Here is a 19354-nt window from a genome sequence, read left to right as displayed (position 1 = left end):
GAAGTGCATAATGAACAAATGAAATCCAACTCCTACATAGTGGGACTAACTTGTTGAGTGAGTACAACTTATAAAAAAAAAAATTGCAGTTCTAAAGCAAATATTTAACAGTCAGAAAGAAGGAAAATTGATCAGAAAATTCTTTCCAATAGCTATAAGGGTTTTAGATCGGACTACTTTATTTTCACTATTTTTTGGAAGAAGGGAGGTCTGAGTAATGAAACTAAACTTATCCTGAATGCAAGTTAGAGATGAATAGTTGATAAAAATAGCAGTCTCTTGAAATAATATTGAAAGATTGCTAGTCCAGGCAAGTGGAAGTGGAAGTAGAGTTCTATGACTACCATATATAGTTAACTGTAGAATTGGCTGACATAGTAAAGAGGTAATAAACGCCCCCCTTTTTCACAGGTTCAACAACTCATACACGACGCCATTGATCCTGATCGTTTGTGTCATATGTTTCCTGGATGGGGAGCTTGGCTATGAGAGCTTTCAAACAGTAAGAGGTTTGGTTAAAAGTTTTGGGTTTTGTTATTACTTTTTCCTCTTAGCTTTGGTGAATGTAAATCTTGTGCATGATCATAGGTTATTATGGTGTAATTAGTGTCACTGTAATGAACCGATTCCTGTATATATCAGCAACACAGTCATTTCTTCTAATCTTTCGGAGCTTCAGCCTTCATGTTCGATTCTTCTCGTGTATGTACAGCTTAATCTCCAACATCTGTGTGAAAAGAAAAAAGATAGAATGAACTCTTTTTACACGCTTGAAGCATAGGAACAACAAATTTATACCTGTCAATGACTCAATTTTCTTTTCTTTCTTTCCCCTCTATTTGTCCTCCCAGAAAAACCGTGGAATTTTTTTTTTTCTTTTTCTTCATGTACAAATACAAGTTCAATAATTATTATAGGGGAGATTGGCGAAATATCATGATCTTTGTGAGGTATTTTTTTATTTATGCTGAGAAAGATTTATCGAGGAAAAATGGAGGCTTTGTCTAGCAACTTTACTTGTCGGAAGCTAATTCGGAAATGAAAGAAGTCCGTGCTGCGGACATTCTTGGCGACGGTGATCGCCGACGAGCAGGGCTAAGATGAATAGATATGAATGACGAAATGAGGGGGAAAGGCATCTCAACTGCTTCCAAAATCAGGTAAGATATAATTTCTGTGATTAGATAATATTCACACCTATCTACAACATTATATTATATGATGTACAATTAATGCATGTCATATAATATAGCCTAGGAATTATGTTTTGTGACAAAGATAACAAACGATTAGAGATAAAATAGTAGAAGTATTTTTAATTTGAAAAGTTGTATTAAGTTGAGGTGATCAACTTATAATTGGATTGATCGACTTATAAGTACTTTTGTTGTTTATTAAATGCATAAATTAGCCGATTTTTTATTTTATAAATTAATATGATTAGCTAATCAAACACCCTCTTATCTCGGACGCCATTAAATTACGGCAAGATTCTAAAGAGTATCAAAAAAAAGAGTTCAGGTTCAGAACCATCACATTTTTAATGAGTTTCATATCTCAATAATCTATTGTTCTATTTACTTATCTAAACTATTCTCTTTTTGTTAAAACGCATTGATGCTAAGCTGACCTACATGTACCTATAGTCGAGTTGGAACCATATTTGGTCAATTTAGCACAAAGGGTGTGATAATTTACGTTGATAAGAGAATAATATGTAGTTGACTATGTATGAATGTACCTATAGTCGAGTTGGAACAATATTTGGTCAATTTAGCACAAAGGGTATGATAATTTACGTTGATAAGAGAATAATATGTAGTTGACTATGTATGAATATCGCAAAAAAAAAAATGATAATTTAAGTGCGTTTTTGACTATCTACTTAAAAAGTAATAAACAAATCGAAGTATCAAAAAAATAATCAACAAAAGAACATAAATTGCTGAGTGTCTGTCTCCTCTTTCTTAGCACCTTCTTCTTGGCTTTGACTTCGGCAATAAAAATAACATCGGTCTTCACTCCTATAACTTCCAATTTAGCTTCGAAAAGAATTCAAAAATCTGTTGAAACTCAAAAAAAAGGATGGATGAATCAATCAGTAACAAAGAAAGACTCGTGCAAGATGAAAAATCCTCTTCAAGAACCAAAAGGAAACTGCGAATGATAATCTGTCTGTTAGCTCTCTTCACTCTCATAATTGTTGCTATCATCTCTGTTTCAATAATACTTAAACACGAAACAGAGTCCAAATCACTGTCGTTTTACCCAACAAACGCTATTACGTTAGTCTGTGATCTCATCAGCGAATATCCAGACTCATGCTACGACTCCATTGCTGCACTTCACTATGCCCAAATCCCATCCCGAGATAAAATTAACCCATCTCGGATCTTCATCCTTTCGCTTTATGCTTCACGAATAGAGCTTGATAACGTCGCTTCTTCAATTGAAAAAGCAATCTCAGAGGTACACATGATTGACACCAAGACTGTTGGGGTATTGAGGAATTGCCAAGGAATGATTGAATTCGCTCTAAAGCAACTCAATGAATCGGAAACGAGTTTGGGTATCGACCCAGATGAGAAAATATTGGCGATTAATAAAGTTGTCTGGGATTTGCAACGGTGGATTGGCGAGGCCATGGGTCAAGTACAGAGATGCTATGATTTGTTGGAAAAGATTCCGTCGACGGTTAGGGCGGAAATAAGAGAGAAAAGCTATGAAGCCCAGCAAAACATGAAGAATAGCAGAGGAATATTGCAAAATATGGACGATATTTTTGACCTGTTTTATCCGAGAATAGGAACAGCATTAGGGTCTTTAGTTTGGGAATTTGATTATGGGCTAACTGTTTGGCTCTTTTGCTTTGAGTATTTGCTCTTGATTTTTCTTTTTTGCCTGTTGTTACGTGTATAGTGATTTCCATTTAGTTGTGTATTTTGTTGCTACAAAAGTCGCCATTTCCCTTTCCCGTTTAGGTTGGGCAATTAGCAAATTGCAGATGCTCGAAATAAGGTTGGTTTTTGGAGGCACTCTTTATATAAGTTTACCCCCTGCACATGAAACAAGAGTCATAAAAAATAGGGAAGATCATGGAAACGTTCCCGCAATTATATTGGAAATGAGAGAGTGTTCTTCAATTGAAAAGGAATAAAATACAATTTGTTAAGAAGTGTAAAACTAGATTACTATTGTAAACAAGTATTCTGAAAATGTTATAAAATAAATGAATTTAACAAATTAATAAAAAAAAAGAAATAGTAAGAGAATTGAGAGAATTTTTCTTTTGTGCGTTAAGGCTATTTATAGCTTGAATTATTAAGAAATAAGGGAGAGTGCAAATTTTCTCCTGATCCCACATCTACTGCTGCTTTTCATAAAAGGAAAATATTACTCCTATCATGGTAAAAGGTACTTTTCTCAAAGAGTCAAGAGTCAACTAATCAATATTGTGGTCTAGTATTTCCTGCTTTGACTTTATGGAAAAACTTGTCATGATGGAAGAATTGACCCAGTCTTGGGCCTTCTCACAAATCTCTTTATCCTTCAGTGCCTTCACACAGTATTTTTCATCTAACCAAAAAGAATTCTCAAAAGATTTCAATTCCACTCCAATTCTGCAATGGAATCAGATTCTGCCAACAAAATCTCAAAGACATCAGTTAGCCTTAATTTGAATGATCAAACGAACTCAAGAAGAAGAAAGAAGATCAAGTTGTTCATTACTTTAATCATCTTTTCCAGTCTCATCATCGCTGCCATTATCTCTGTTTTAACGATGATTAAGCGAGATTACGAATCTGAATTACCTGCCAATAACCCAGAAAAGGCAATCAAATCCATTTGCTCGCCGACTCAGTACTACCTGACATGCTCTATGTACATGTCCAATTCCCTCTTCAAAAACAACAAATTAGGATCATCAAAAATCAACTCAGACCAAATATTCTCTATCTCCCTTCACAACGCAATCGACGAGCTCCAAAAAATCACTTACTCACTCAAATCGTCCTATTCCCCTACTGATCAGTCAACCCCAAGTCACTGCGACTATCTGTATTTCAACAGTTCACTGAGTCAATTGAACAGTTATTTAGCGATCGATGAGGAAAAAAACTTGACAGCAACGATGACTATGAGATCTGAAATAATTGACTGGCTCCAAACCGAAAGGCCCAAAATTGTGAGATGCCTCTATTCGTTGGAGTACTACAAGGGACTGAACACGGAAAACGCGAATAATTGCTTAATGATTCTGGAGAATATGAACAGCATCTCTGAGAAGCTTAATCCCTCTATTAACAGTTTTTTCACTATCAGCGCATTTCAAAGCTCGGGGAAAGGTATCCTTGCTTTACTTTTCTCGGATCAGGGCTTCGTGTATACACTCTGTATTTTTGGCGTGCAGTATATATTTTTGCTGCTTTTGGTTTGTATACTTTTACGTATTTAATTTGGTGATAAATAAGCTTTGATTATTCAATTTTGATGTACTATGTGTTTAGTCACTCTTTGAGTTCTCTAGAATTACATATGAATAAAATGGTAGGGTTACTTATTGTTGCTTCATTTGTTAATAACAAAGTAAATCTCCAGTTATTTAGGGAAGATAGCATATTAACAGGGACGGGGCTAGAAGGTTAAGAGTAGGAGTTCAATATGCATATATAAGAACAAAGCTAGAAAGTTATGTACAAGTTTATCAAACTCGAAAAAAATGATTAAAATGATCTTTGATATATGGGCTTTGCTATTAAATTACAGAATTTATCGACATTTGCATTGCACGTGAAATATCAAATTACAAAACAGATGCATTTCTTTTGCATCATTCCATATGATTTTAAAACCCTCCATAAAATTTCTAATTCTATCTTGGAAGAGCCCTGGGAAAAAAAAGAAATCAAGGCAGGAATAAGACTTGATAATTGCCATTTTTTATTATGAATATATTCAATAAAGTATAAAAGATAGTATGTAATATCTTTGATTGAGCTAAGTAGCCTGTCTATGATGGAAGATACCGAGATCTAGAGTCACAATTTATTTTAACAGCAGAAATAGCGATTATTTTTACTTAAATGATTTAGGACCAAATTGGTTAATTTTTGAAACATATTAAGAATCATTTGTACCATGTTTATATATTAAGGATAAAAAAAAAATGCGTATTATTTTGATCATTTTCTATTCGGTAGTTTTATCATTTACTATCTTCTCATATGATTATTCTAGAATTTAGAACATATAAAAATTCGAATTATAATTTTACCTCAATACATGGAGTAATATCCAAATTGTTTTTTGATTTGTCCACAAACCAATTTAATACTTGTAAAATGAAAAAGAGAAGAACGTGCTAACAGTTAACTTACCAAAATTCTTATCAAGTCTTCAAACCGTGTCCGTCTTCGCCATCATTCCCTTTCGCAGAAACCTCTCAATTCCCAATTTTTCCCCATTTGCATTTCTATGGAATCTATCAACTTAGTGAAAGGCTATGGCAAAGTTAACCCTTCTGAAGATCCATCCTCTTTCCCAACTCGCAGAGCCGTCCACAAGCGTCCCCTCACCATCGCCCTCTCTCTCACCCTCTTCCTAACTTTACTCATCTGTGCATTCGTCGGCGCGTTTATCCACGCGTCCAATTCCGACGGCCACACACCATCTCCGTCATCCAATTCAACCGATTCGCTCGAAATCGTATGCTCAGTGACTCAGCATCCCGCGTCATGCTTTGACTCCATATCTTCCCTCAACAGCACCAGACCCAAACCCGACCCGGTACAATTCCTGAATCTCTCTCTTCAGGCGACGGTGCGAGAGTTAACCAACGTCTCTTCGTTGCCGAAGACGCTGATCTCGAAGGTCAATGACCCGGGAACCGTGTCGGCGTTGAAGGATTGCATCAGCTTATTCGATGACGCGCTGAGTCAACTCAGCCAATCGGCCGAGTTGCTGAATGTGGGTACCGGAGAGAGTGCATTGACGGTGATGAAGGTGAAGAACATGCAGACATGGATAAGTGCTGCGATGACTGATCAGGACACGTGTCTGGAAGGACTGGATGAAATGGGATCACCGTTGCTTGAGGAAGTGAAAGCGCGGGTGCAGAATGCTAAGGAGTACATGAGTAACACCTTAGCAATTCTCAGTAATATGCCTAACCTTCTTCAAAAATTTGGTGTCACTATGCATTGAGAACATTTCATTGGCACAACTTGTACGTTCTTTTTTGGCCTGCAATTCTGTATCATTGTACCTTTTTTAGTTTGTGTCTTAAATAGTATTGCTACTGTAAATTTGTGCATACTCTTTTCGCACCATTTCATACCTGTTATGTAACTTTTAATAATTTAAATTCATCAAATTACTTTAATTGTAAATTTCGAGTTTTGATGCAAGATTTTCTTTTACTATGACTAATACTTAAATTTAATTTATCATCTGAAATTCCGTATCCGATCAAATATCATCATATAAAATGAGAAAGTAATTTCACCTCAAAATTGCTCAAAAATTATGTATAGACACTGTAACGATCTTTTATACTAAGAGCCCGTTTGGATGGACTTAAAAAAAGCAACTTTTATGTATGAAGTGTTTTTAGAACTTTGAAGTGCTGAAAGTTATTTTTATAAATAAGCAGTTGAGTGTTTGGATAAAAGTGATTAAATGAGAAAAATGATGGAAATTTTAGGGTTAAAAGTATAAAAATGGTAGTTTGGAAATTTAGTTAATATAAGGGATATAAAAGTAATTTTCATGGTCAAAGAAAATGACTTTAAGCACTTGGAAAAAAAAATTAGAAATCCTAACTTTTCAGTTTTGACTGACTTTAAGAACTTTATGGCTTAAAGTCAACATTAGGCAAACACGTCCAAAAGCTAAAAAAGAGGTTTTAAGTTGATTTTGACCAACTTAAAGCCCATCCAAACAGGCTCTAAGTCAATTAGAGGTAATTGTAACTATTTACAATACACCATCAAAGTAGCATGTGGTGTAGTGGATGAGATTGTTCCTTCCTTAACATGAGGACTAGGATTAGAGCATTAGGTATGAAAAAATCTTTGGTGCGAGCGCTTCCACCCAAATGAGCCCTAGCAGTGCGAATTCGGATCAGTCGGGTCTAATGCGGGTATTAGGCAACGGATGAAAAATAAAAAATTATTATTTACAATATAGAGTGTTCAGACAATGATATTCGTATTGTTAAGTCAACCATTTAGAAGTACAACACTCCCAATTGAGATCTTTGATCAAGGATAAAGAAATTACAACCCAGCCTTTAGTCTCTTTTTTTTTTTACCAAACACACCTTAAATCATTTGCTCATTGGTTTGTTTGGCTTACAAGATTCAGACCTGTTCAGCCTCATTAGAGCTTGTAAATGGACTGCTTTATAAATCGTCCAATAAAAATCACGAATTCAATACCTCTGAATTTCCCTCATCACTTATCGCTTATCACACTGGATTTTCCATATTTGGTATTCTAGGCAAACTAGTAAGTAAAAATGGCTTTCTAGTATTTTACAAAGTTTGTCTTTAGTTTTATGTTTTTTCTTACAACCGTTTTTTACTGAGATCTGAAAAACATATTTATGGACAAGAGATCTCATTTTTGGGTAAAAAGGAGAATATGGTTGCATTTTTTTTGTGTGTTCTGTCCATTTCTTCGGGTTGGGGTGAAACTATGTAAATTTTGATGTCGTCGTCACTCTCATGTTTATCTTATATTTTTGAGTTCCCTTTAATTTGTTGGTGAATTTCGAAAGAGCAAGTATAAAATGAAAAAAGTTGTTCCATATAAATTGAAGGTCTTTTTTTCTCTCTTATTGGTCACATTTAGTAGCACGGTAGCTAGGACTTAGATTGACTACTTACTCCTCCGGAAGGGTGATAGAGGCCTTTGTAAGGATTGAAAGGTTATTTCGAGTGAAAATATTACCACCCAACATAAGCTTTTGGTGATGGACTTGGAGATTAAGAGGGATAGGAAAATGAAGACTCTTTATGATCGACCGAGGATTAGATGGGGGGCTTAACTCTCGCCTTTTCTCGGGAGATGGGGGAGAAATTGAATAGTTTAGGGTTCCGGAGTAGTAGCGGGGATGTGAACAACATGTGGGACATGACAGCTGGTTGCATTAGAAAAGCAACTATTAAGGTTCTTGGGGGCATCGAGAGGAATCTTTGGAGGTCGTCAAGGAGATGAGTGATGGAATGGAGAAGTATAAGGAAAAGTGAAAGCCAAGAAGGTTGCCTATACGGAGTGGTTGAAGTGCGTGGATGAGGAGGAGAAGAATAGGTTTAACGATATCTATAGGAAGGCAAAGACGGAAACAAAGTCAGCAGTTACCAATGCTAAGGCCGCAATTTTTGAACGCCTGTATGTCGAGTTAGGGGGAAAAGGTGGGGATAAGAGATTGTATAGGCTCGCCAAATCGAGAGAGAGAAAAGCATGTGATCTGGATCTAGTAAAATGCATCAAGGCCGAGAAAGGTGAAGTGTTAGTGGATGAGACCTCTATCAAGCAAATGTGGCAAGCTTACTTCCACAGACTCCTAAATGAAAAAGGAGACAAAGACATTGTACTGGGTGATTTGGTGTACTCTCATAGTCTTCGAGACTTTGGATACTGCAGGTATTTTAAGGTTGAGGAGGTTAGACGTGCTCTTAGCAGGATGATGAGAGGGAGAGCGATCGGGCCTGATGAGATTCCGATGAACTTTTGGAAGAGCACTGGCAAGGCAGGTTTGGAGTAGTTGACTAAGTTGTTTAATGTTATTTTAAGGACTGCTAAGATGTCTGATGAATGGATGTGGAGTACTATGGTTTCATTGTACAAGAACAGGGTGATATCTAAAACTATAATAATTACAGGGGTATCAAACTACTAAGCCACACTATAAATATTTTGGAGAGAGTAGTGGAGATGAGGGTGAGGAGAGAAGTGTCAATCTCAGAGAACCAATTCGGATTCATGCTGGGGCGGTTGACTACTGAAGTAATCCATCTTATGTGGAGACTGGTGGAGAAATTTAAAGAAAGAAAAAGGGATCTCCATATGGTGTTCATTGACCTTGAAAAGACTTATGACAAAGTTCCGAGGGATGTTCTCTGGAGGTGTCTGGAGTTTAAAGGTATCCCGATGGTGTATATTAGGGCAAAAAAGGACATGTATGCTGGATCCAAGACTTGAATTATGACAGTGGGAGGTGACTCAAAGCATTTTCCTATTAAGGTGGGACTACATTAGGGATCTGTGCTAAGCCCTTTTCTTTTTGCCTTGGTGATGGATGAGCTGACACGATCTATTCAGAAGGAGTTTTCATAGTGTATGCTATTTACGGACGACATAGTTTTGATTGATGAGACTCGGGACGGAGTTAATGAGAAGTTGGAGGTTTGGAGACAAATGCTGGAGTCCAAAGGGTTCAGATTGAGCAGGACCAAAACATAATACTTGAAGTGCAAATTTAGTGTTGCGGTGGATGAAGAGGACAGGAAAGTGAGGCTTACCACTCAACCTATCCCCAAGACAAAAAGCTTTAAATATCTTGGATCCATCATCCAGAGTAGTGGGGACGTCGATAATGATGTCACGCACCGCATTAGGGCAGCATGGTTGAAATGGAGGCTAGCCTCTAGAGTCCTGTGTGATAAAAAAGTACCACATAAACTTAAAGGTAAGTGCTACAAAATGATGGTTAGACCAACGTTGTTATATGGAGTGGAGTGCTGGTCAGTAAAGAACTCTTATGTTCAGAAAATGCATGTTGCAGAGATGAGGATGCTGAGATGGATGTGTGGACACACTAGGAGTGATAAGATCAGGAATCAGGTTATTCCGGAGAAGGTTGGAGTGGCATCTGTGATCGATAAGATGAGAGAAGCGAGACTGAGATGGTTTGGACATGTGCAAAGGAGGGGTATCAATGCCCCAGTTAAGAGGTGCGAGCGGTTGGATTTGGAGTCTATGCGGAGGGGTAGGGGTATACCGAAAAAGTATTGGAGCAAGGTGATTAGACAAGATATGGCTCTACTCCATATCACTGAGGACATGACCTTAGATAGAAAAGAATGGAGGTCTCGGATTAGGATAGAAGACTAGTAGGGATAGAATGGTGTCTTGCCGTGTGTCGATTTAGGGTGGTCATAGGTCTAGGCGTGCCTCTATAGTTGTGTTGCTATTGCCTTTGATTATCGCTGTACTTTTCTATAATTATAGCCATAGTTATTGTTCGTGTCTTATAAATTTTGCATTTTATTTTATTTTTATTATTATTATTATTGTTTGCATTATGCTATACAGATTGTTTTTCTCTCGTACTTGGAATTGTGACTTTTGAGCCGAGAGTCTTTCAGAAACAGCCTCTATACCTTCATGAGGTAGTGATAAGGTCTGCGTACATCCTACCCTTCCAAGACCCCACTTATGAAATTTTATTGGGTATGTCGTTGTAGTTTGTTGTTATAACTGATCTATATCACAAAAAAAGGGCAGCCCGGTGCACTTAAGCTCCCGCTATGCGCAGGGTCCGGGGAAGGGCCCGACCACAAGGGTCTGATCTATATCACAAATTATCTAGATTAACGATGAGTAGGCTCCTTTAAGGATAAACTCTTTCTATCAGGAAATTTTTTCATTCTGATTATTGATAGATTATTGAAGAAAAGTTTAAAGACCACTTTATAAAGGTGGACCTCTAAATTCTACTTAGAATTTATACTGTGTGTTTTTCTCTCTTGGAGTAACACCTTTATATCTAGGCTAATATATTTCATGTCCAATCATTAGATCATCAAACTCTTTACATAAAAATCCAAGGTCAGCCACATTTCAGTGGGACCATCATATGCGTTCATTTGAGAATTACGTACTGACGAGAACCAAATACACGAATTAAACATCATAATTTTATACTGTATATATTACTCATCTATATATAATAAATATTACAACAAATAATTAAGATATACATAGTAATTGATACATTATATAAAACTCTAGGTAGACATTATACACATATATATATATATACTTATAAAAACACTTCAACAAACACTCAGAGATGCCTAGATCCTTGTTTGTTTGTTTTTTTATTTACTGTTGAAGAAGACTTAATAAAGTGTGTATAAGATCAGCAGTATTAGTATCCACAGAAGGCAGTACTTGGGATAGCTTCTCACTTAGATCATCCACCTCACTGTGCAGCATTTTGATGTAATTACATATCTCTTCCAGTATCTTTGATGATGATGCTTCCTGTACGTGATCAAAAAGTTAATTAAGGAGAAGGAAAAAAAAAGTTCTTAGAAGCTTCCTAGTTTAATGAACAAATATCCCTTGAAATTATTAATTTCATGCAAGCTGGCACGGATAATTGGACTCTACGATTATTTAAAAAAAAAGTGTACTATTTGGTCGTAAAATGTTGCTAAAGCTAAATCTTTCTAGACAAAAAAAAGTACTTTTGAAGGACATTAAACGTAATCATGCGAGGAAGATTGTCTAAGCTCATGTTAACAGACAAACAACATGCTCTCTCCATCAATGTAAGACGATGTAATACGCCTTTTCATATAGTGGAGAATATATACAACTAATACATTTTCAGACCTAACTAGAAATATATTATTTTTTAAAAAAAAATAGTTCATGAGCATGAGGATTACTTAAGATTATATTATGTGACAGCCACCATCAACTTCCTTAACAAATGTAGGACAATTCAACAGTCTTCCGATGTATTTTTGATTTTGTATCATATCCCTGTTCATTTTAAGTGAGCTTAATTAATTAATAATCACCACTTCATCAATTTATCTTACATTTATTGTTTTTTAAATGGGTTAAAATGACATTTATTTTGGGATGGAATAAGTCAATGTAAGGTTTAGGTCACTAAATTACCCCTATTATTAAATGTTTTTTGAGAATTGAGCATTATTAAGAAAAAGTAATTTTTTAATATAAGGGTAAAGTTGAAAACAAGTACTATTTTTGCCTTCAACTTCTAAAGCAACAATGCTTATTTTGGGATAATTTTTTATTTTTGATCTTGTGCTAAAGCATACTTATACGAAGAAACGCACACATTAATTCTGTGAAGTCATTTGTTGAAGAGTGTTAACATCTACTATATAAGTAATATAATATTAATTATGAGTAATAAGCATAATTTCATGTAGTCTAGCTAGTAAGAGCGGATTTAGGTGGAGCCCAGGGGGTTTATTCGAACCTCTTTCTTCGAAAAATTACATTATATATACAACATTAAATTCTGATATTATAAATATATATATATATATATATTAAAATAAACCTCTTGAAAATAACCGAAAAGCTTAGCTTAATGATAATGAGTTCAAGAATTGCTCTTAGGTCATGGGTTTAAGTCTCATGAGCAGCAAGTTTTTTTCCATTTTAAATGTTTTGGAAAATGGAAAGTCCCATAGTAAAAACTTAGTTTGGCTCAATTTTGGGCTTGAATCTTCTTCTTCTTTTTCATTATTTTTTCTCTTTTGTATATTTCTTTGGGAAATTTACATAAATGTATAACATTAAGAAAATATTTACTATTTATAGCAATAATATTTTTTTTCACTGAACACTTATAATACAATTATAATACAATTTTAATACATATTAGCAAGAATAATTTATAAAACTCATATAATACAAGTTTTATTCATGGATATTTAATTTATCACATACTTTAATACACTTATAATACATTGTGTCAATTTCTTACCAAACAAGTATAATATATTTTAAAACACTTATAATACATTTATATTGCATGCATAATTCACTTTTAATACATAGTAGATATATCATAATATTGTTATATATTGCTATAAATGGTAATAAATAAAAAGTATCGCTAAAATCAGTAATTATTTATTAAAAAGTGATTTTTCTAGTAATTTTTCCTATTTCTTTTTTCTAATTTGTCTTTGTTTAATTTATTAGACATTTTTTTATTTTTTATTCTTCTTATATCTATTATTCATTTTATGTCAACGTAACTCTTTTTTCATGTACTAACTTGAATAAACTCTTTAAAAATGATGAATTATATTAAATTTGAAATTGAGATAGAAATATATTTTTTTGTTTTTTAAAAAATAAGGTAAATTAGATGTAATTGAATGAAGAAACTTAAAAATCGTCAATATCCTTTTAACAACATCAATTTAATAGAATTCATGGGATTTCTTTTCTATTTATTTTAGAGAGATGGAAATTAAACGGATTTGAGTTATCCGTTATTTGTCTTTTTTTCACATATGATGATTAATCTAGTAAATTGAATTATATATGAATTAAAAAACTGACGATGCAATTTATTTATCTTCTGAATATGCATTATAATATTAGTAATTCTATTCTTACACACTTTTAGAGAATCTTGATGATTTTTATAGTAATATGTGATTGAATGGATACTACTTTAATATTTTTAAAAAGTGCAAAATAAAGTAAAACATTACAAAATAAAATTATAAAAAGCCCCAAAAAAATTAAGAATGCTTGATAGAGCAGGGTAAAAGTAGAAAGAAATGCTTAATGCGGTATGATAAAATAAGTTAAATTTAACGGGTTAAGGTAAGTATTTTTCTTCCCCATTTCTCTCCCTTTTTCATCCTTTAATTTTTACGTGTTTTAGGAATTAACTTATGTAATACGGCTAATCCACTAAAATTCTTTTTATCAACGTATCTTTGTTCTCAGTATTTTTGATTAGTTTGATGTTTACTTTTTTAACCAATGAAATACCTATGGCTGCTTGTACAAAAAGCATGTCGAGGGACTACTACAAGTTTCACACATTTGCACTACCATCTGAGCTTATTTTTTATACTTTAAACTTCCTGAACAAAAATCTTGACTCCGTCATTCTAGCTAGACTACATGAAAATGAAGAACAAAATAGAAAAGAACATCATATAAAATATTGGACGTACCGTGGAGGTGCACCTTGCAGAGGAATTTGGCAAGAGAGATTGTAATTTCAAGACAAGATCATTAATTTCATCTTGAGTGAATCTTGAATTATTATTTGATCTTCTTCTGCTAGACATGACTACTTAATTGTTCTTATTATTTTTCTATATATTAACTCTAGATCTCTCCACTTGTCTTCCTTCTTTCTACAATGATAAGAATAAGCCAAGTGATAAGTTGAAGAGGAAGAGGTTTGATTTGCTTTATAAGGCCATGTAGGTTTGAGTTATGGACACAAGCTATATGTAGGGACAAAACAAAGAAAGTAGCCTAGGAGGTCACCAATTAATACCTTCCCTCTAAAAGAAAAAAATAGTACCACCTACCTAAACATAAACTAATGTTAGACTGCTTCTGTTTGTATTAATTATGTTGGCCTTAATTAAGACAAACTATCAACTAATAATTTTTTTAAAAGTGGCTCAAACTCTTGATCAAATTTCCTAATTTAGATTATTAGAGTATTAAACAAATGGGGTACTTTGGTATGATGAACAAACATAGATAGTTCTGAGAGAAATATTAAATATTGTATTATCTCTTGTTTGATTACTAATTTTCGAACAAATTATATCAGAATTAGTAATTTGTGGGATAAGTTATTTTCACCAGAGGGTGAAATAATAGTACCATGGAATTATAAAACGATGAAAATAATAAGTATACCCCTGAGGTCCCTCAAAATATTTTTTACTAAATAAAGTAGAGGGTAATTTTTGTAAGCAAATATTTTTTTAAAAAAAAAGTATGCAATGCGTGTTTTTTTAAACAAATCAAACAATCAACTAAAAAACAATATCAAAACAATTAATCCCAATATAATTAATTTCACTATAACTTGTATTCAAACCAAACAACCCTATATAGTCATAAATTAACTGTTAAGCACACGCATTTAATCGGTAAGTGCACTTAATAAGATGTTGCTAAAGGTGTGTTCGTTACGAAGGAAATGTTTTCCTGGAACAGTTTCTTTATTTGTTTTCTGATATTATATAAATAAAAATAATATTATCTCAAAAGAATTTAAATATAATCTAAACAATTTAATCCGCGACTTTTCACCCTCTCCTATCTAAGGTCATGTCTTTGATAAGTTAAAGTTGTGTCTCCCCAATACTTTTTCAATCTACATCTATCTCTACCTCTCCTCGTAACCACTATATCCAACTTCTCGCACCTTCTCACTAGGGCATCTGCACTTCTCCTCTTCACATACCCAAACCATCTCAATCTTGCTTCACTCATTTTGTCCACCACGGATATATACCACTCTCATCTTGTTTCGAATATCCTCATTTTAATTTTATAACTCCTAAAATGCCTACATATTTATCTCACCATCGTCATTTCTGCAACTTGCATCTTCTGAAGCAAATTTAAATATAATCTAAGCAAATATTATTGAATTAGGGGCCGGAGCAGAATTAAATGTCATTTATGAAACCTATTTCCCCTATTTTAAGTAGAATATTATTGGATTGGGGGGCGGAGCAGAATTAAATGTCATTTATGAAACCTATTTCCCCTATTTTAAGTAGAATATTATTGAATTGGGGGGCGGAGCAGAATTAAATGTCATCTATAAAACTTATTTTTCTTATTATAAGTAAAAAAAATTATTTTTAAAAAACTTATTTTCGTAAAATAATATTTTGTACGCCACCAAAAAGATTCCTTGTCTTCTCTTTTGCATACATTTTTATTTCCGAGTACTTAAGCACTTGGTACTATGCTCCCCTCATGTTTCTGCATTGCCTTCTCCCTCCCTTTTTACAAATTTTGGTATGTATTAATTTATCATCTACTCTCATAATGATTTTGGACTATCTATAGACACTAGCTAAACTAAAAGGGGGGTCAAGTTATGTTACCTTTATATGTATTATATTATTGATACAATGTATATGTTAAATTAAACGTTTTTGTTTATCAGATTGGGAATCAAAACGGTTGCTTCTATATATAGGACAAAATGTATGAGAGCAATGTATAGATGTAGATAATTATGATTAGAGGTTTCTAGACAAATCAAAAGCCATTAATATTCCGCTGGATGTATATTGTGCTTGTAAATAGACAATTTTCAACTAATTTCAGGTGTTTAACTGACCTCACTCTTAATTGAGATGTTTATATATATAATCTTTGTCCTTTTCAACAACAACAACAAAAAAAAAAACTCTATAATTACATTTGAGAACAGGGAAAAGGGAAAGATATTGAACACTCACTAAACGATTTTAACGGTGTCGCTAAACTATATATAAGTCATTGATAACTCATATAAAGCTAGAGAATTTTTATTATTTTTCGACCATCAACAATAGTTTAATTTTTTTTCACCCTGTTTACAAAAGACCCTATTATTGCTTACTCATGGGATGAAAATTGAAAAGGACTTCCTTGTCCGACAATTTTTGACTGAGCGTGTTTGGTACGCAGATTTTTTTTTATTTTATTTTCTCATATTTGATTTTTGACAAATTTCTTAGAAAATATTATCTTTAGAAAAATAAGTTTTTTTAAATGAAGAAAATGACTTTTTAATAAAAAATTGGAAAAATAAGTTTTATAAGTGATAATCTTTGTTTATTATATCCTCCCACCCTACTAAACACAAACCCTTAATTGGAACATGTTTTCAAATCTTATTAATAACTCGTCATTTAAACACGAATAAAGGGATATATAGTTGGAACTTTGTTTTCGTTCACTTTTACTTGCTTATGTTAATTTGAAACTTTATAAATGGATGGAAAATATACAAAAGCGTACTCCCTCTGGTCCACTTGTCGTTCTTATTAAAATGGATGGTCCAAAATAATTGTTATTTTATAAAATTAAGATATAATTAACTAGTAGTATCCATTTTTACCTTTACTCAATAAAAGTGAAAGATTTATAATTAACTATTAGTATCCATTTCTACCCTTACTCAAAAAACGTGAAGATTAATGTGGTGAAAAAGAGATTAGTATTATTGAATTGAAATTATAGAATAAATAAAGATAGTTTAGTTAGATTACCTTTTTAGTTAATGTATTTTTAAAGGGCGTACAAAGAAAATATATGACAAATAAAATAGATTGGAGGAATCAGTAGAAACTTTTTATTGTTGTTGAGGATAACAGGTAATATATAAGCGAGTGATTAATTGTGAAGCTGAGAATCTAATTAAACCACCTGATCGTTAGGCCAAAATTAAGGGGTTTGAAAAAATTGATGCATGTAATTGTGGTTCATTGATTTTGGGATTTAGCTGTCTAATCTATGTTGACTATGAAGTTGGATAAGTTAAGAAATTGGAAATCTCCTGAATTATTAATGTTTTTGAGATAAATAAGGTTCACATAATTTGGTTCGACCTATTGGAGGTTAGGTTTGCAAACCTTCTTATAACTGTATTAAAGTTTTGGCAAAAGTTGAATTGGCAGTTGAGAAAGTCATGATTTGCTGTTGCTTCTACATTTCAATCGCTAGAATTTTAATTTTGACCATAAAAAAGAAGATAATAGCTGGCTGGGGAAGGTGCATCATATGTTTGAAAATCTCGAGTTCATAAAATTAGTCGAAATGCAATGAATTCCAGAAAATGGAAAAATTATAAAATCTAGTTAAGAATATTTAAAGTTTAATATTATAATTTGTTTAATAGTAGAATTTGAAAATTGAAAATATAAAAGGAGTTTTAAAATTTGTGCACTGATTGGATCGATGTATATATTATTGTACTATTAGGTTTATTAAAATACATGATATATGATAAGTAACGGTTTATAACCAACAAAGGATTTATTATAATTCGTTTAATAGTAGAAGTTGAAAACTGACAATATAAATGGAGTTTTAAGATTTGTGCACCAGTTGAATTGGTGTATATATTATCGTACTATTAGATTTATTAAAATACCTGATATATGATAAGTAACGCTTTATAACGATCAAAAGATTTATTGGTATAGTGAATGATATCGCTTCTCTATTAATCAGAGATCTTGTTTTGAGTCCTAGATACAGAAAAATTCTTATTAAGAAGCTCTTTCCCCATATAGGCCCTATGTGGTGTGAATTTGAATTAATCAGGCTCCAATACGGATAACAAATGAGAAATCAAATAAAGATAACGGATATATTAACCTAAAATATACAATAATTAATCTGCTATAGCGAATAAAATTGGTAGGATAGTGTTAGAATTTTATAGGAAAACTTGCGTAAATATAACAGTCGATCATTTAGTTTATCAACATGATCAAAGTATACATCACTTATATACTTCGATTGTATATGTTGTGCATGTACACATATAATTAGAATAAAATATGCACTATTTATATTTAGTAAATACATAGTTTATCAAGATGATCAAAGTATACATCACTTATATACTTCGATTGTATATGTTGTCCATGTATACATACAGTGGCGGAGCCAGAATTTTGTTCAGGGGCTCAAAGTATAAATAAGAAGCTCAAATGGTAGTGCAAGTGTGTGATACCCGTAGTAGCCCCTCGACATGCTCTTTGTACAAGCAACCATAGGTATTTCATTGGTTCAAAAAAGTAACCATCAAACTAATCAAAGATACTGAGAATAAAGATATGTTGATAAAAGGAATTTTAGTGGATCGATTGTATTATATAAGTTAATTCCTAAAACACGTGAAAATTAAAGGATGAAAAAGGGAGCGAGATGGGGAAGAAAAATACTTACCTTTACCCGTTAAATTCAACTTATTTTATCATACCGTATTAAACATTTCTTCCTACTTTTACCCTGCTCCATCGAGCATTCTTAAAAAAAATTGTTCTTTTTATAATTTTATTTTGTAATGTTTTACTTTATTTTTCACTTTTTAAAAATATTAAATTAGTATTCATTCAATCACATATTATTATGAAAATCGTCAAGATTCTCTAAAAGTATGTAAGAATAGAATTACTAATATTATAATGCATATTCAGAAGATAAATAAATGGCGTCGTCAATTTTTTTAATTCATATATAGTTCAATTTACTAGGTTAATCATCATTTGTGAAAAAAGACAAATAACGAATAACTCAAATATGTTTAGTTTCCATCTCTCTAAAATAAATAGAAAAGAAATTCCATGAATTCTATTAAATTGATGTTGTTAAAAGGATATTGATGATTTTTTAAGTTTCTTCATTCAATTACATCTAATTTACCTTATTTTTTAAAAAATAAAAATTATATTTCTATCTCAATTTCAAATTTAATATAATTCATCATTTTTTTAAAGAATTTCTTCAAGTTAGTACATGAAAAAAGAGTTACGTTGACATAAAATGAATAATAGATATAAGAAGA

At 32.7% G+C, this 19354-nt stretch overlaps 5 protein-coding genes across 8 annotated transcripts in view; 4 read left to right on the top strand and 1 right to left on the bottom strand.

Moving 5' to 3' along the window:
* Nucleotides 1-1262, top strand: part of LOC129895169 (serine/threonine-protein kinase ATM) — a 73225-nt gene extending 71963 nt beyond the window's left edge. For 2 of the 4 annotated variants that reach the window (XM_055970840.1, XM_055970839.1), the window contains exon 79: nt 412-1262. In XM_055970840.1, the coding sequence (XP_055826815.1) occupies nt 412-489 (78 nt within the window). In that variant the 3' untranslated portion in view covers nt 490-1262. The remainder of the gene's footprint in view (nt 1-411) is intronic. The other 2 variants (XM_055970841.1, XM_055970842.1) reach the window with 2 other exon arrangements.
* A 792-nt stretch (nt 1263-2054) lies between these two features.
* On the top strand, nt 2055-2956 carry LOC129894632 (pectinesterase 1-like). Its single transcript, XM_055970309.1, has one exon. The coding sequence runs from the start codon at nt 2086-2088 to the stop codon at nt 2917-2919; it is 834 nt and encodes a 277-aa protein (XP_055826284.1). The 5' UTR covers nt 2055-2085; the 3' UTR covers nt 2920-2956.
* Nucleotides 2957-3537: 581 nt separating this feature from the next.
* LOC129894633 (uncharacterized) lies at nt 3538-4486 on the top strand. The gene has a single exon (XM_055970310.1). It carries the CDS (start codon nt 3626-3628, stop codon nt 4454-4456), a length of 831 nt encoding a protein of 276 aa, XP_055826285.1. The 5' UTR covers nt 3538-3625; the 3' UTR covers nt 4457-4486.
* Nucleotides 4487-5304: 818 nt separating this feature from the next.
* LOC129894635 (putative pectinesterase/pectinesterase inhibitor 26) lies at nt 5305-6313 on the top strand. The gene has a single exon (XM_055970311.1). The coding sequence runs from the start codon at nt 5476-5478 to the stop codon at nt 6202-6204; it is 729 nt and encodes a 242-aa protein (XP_055826286.1). The 5' UTR covers nt 5305-5475; the 3' UTR covers nt 6205-6313.
* Nucleotides 6314-10911: 4598 nt separating this feature from the next.
* On the bottom strand, nt 10912-14182 carry LOC129896563 (transcription factor ILI5-like). Its single transcript, XM_055972499.1, has 2 exons — nt 13980-14182; nt 10912-11274 (listed from the first exon to the last, which is right to left on the bottom strand). Exons 1-2 carry the CDS (start codon nt 14094-14096, stop codon nt 11113-11115), a joined length of 279 nt encoding a protein of 92 aa, XP_055828474.1. The 5' UTR covers nt 14097-14182; the 3' UTR covers nt 10912-11112.
* Between the last annotated feature and the right edge of the window lie 5172 nt (nt 14183-19354).

Source organism: Solanum dulcamara, chromosome 7, assembly GCF_947179165.1.
Source record: "Solanum dulcamara chromosome 7, daSolDulc1.2, whole genome shotgun sequence".
NCBI lineage: Eukaryota > Viridiplantae > Streptophyta > Magnoliopsida > Solanales > Solanaceae > Solanum > Solanum dulcamara.
The sequence above is the reverse complement of the archived record's forward strand: the minus strand, read 5'-3'. Positions and strand labels throughout refer to the sequence as shown.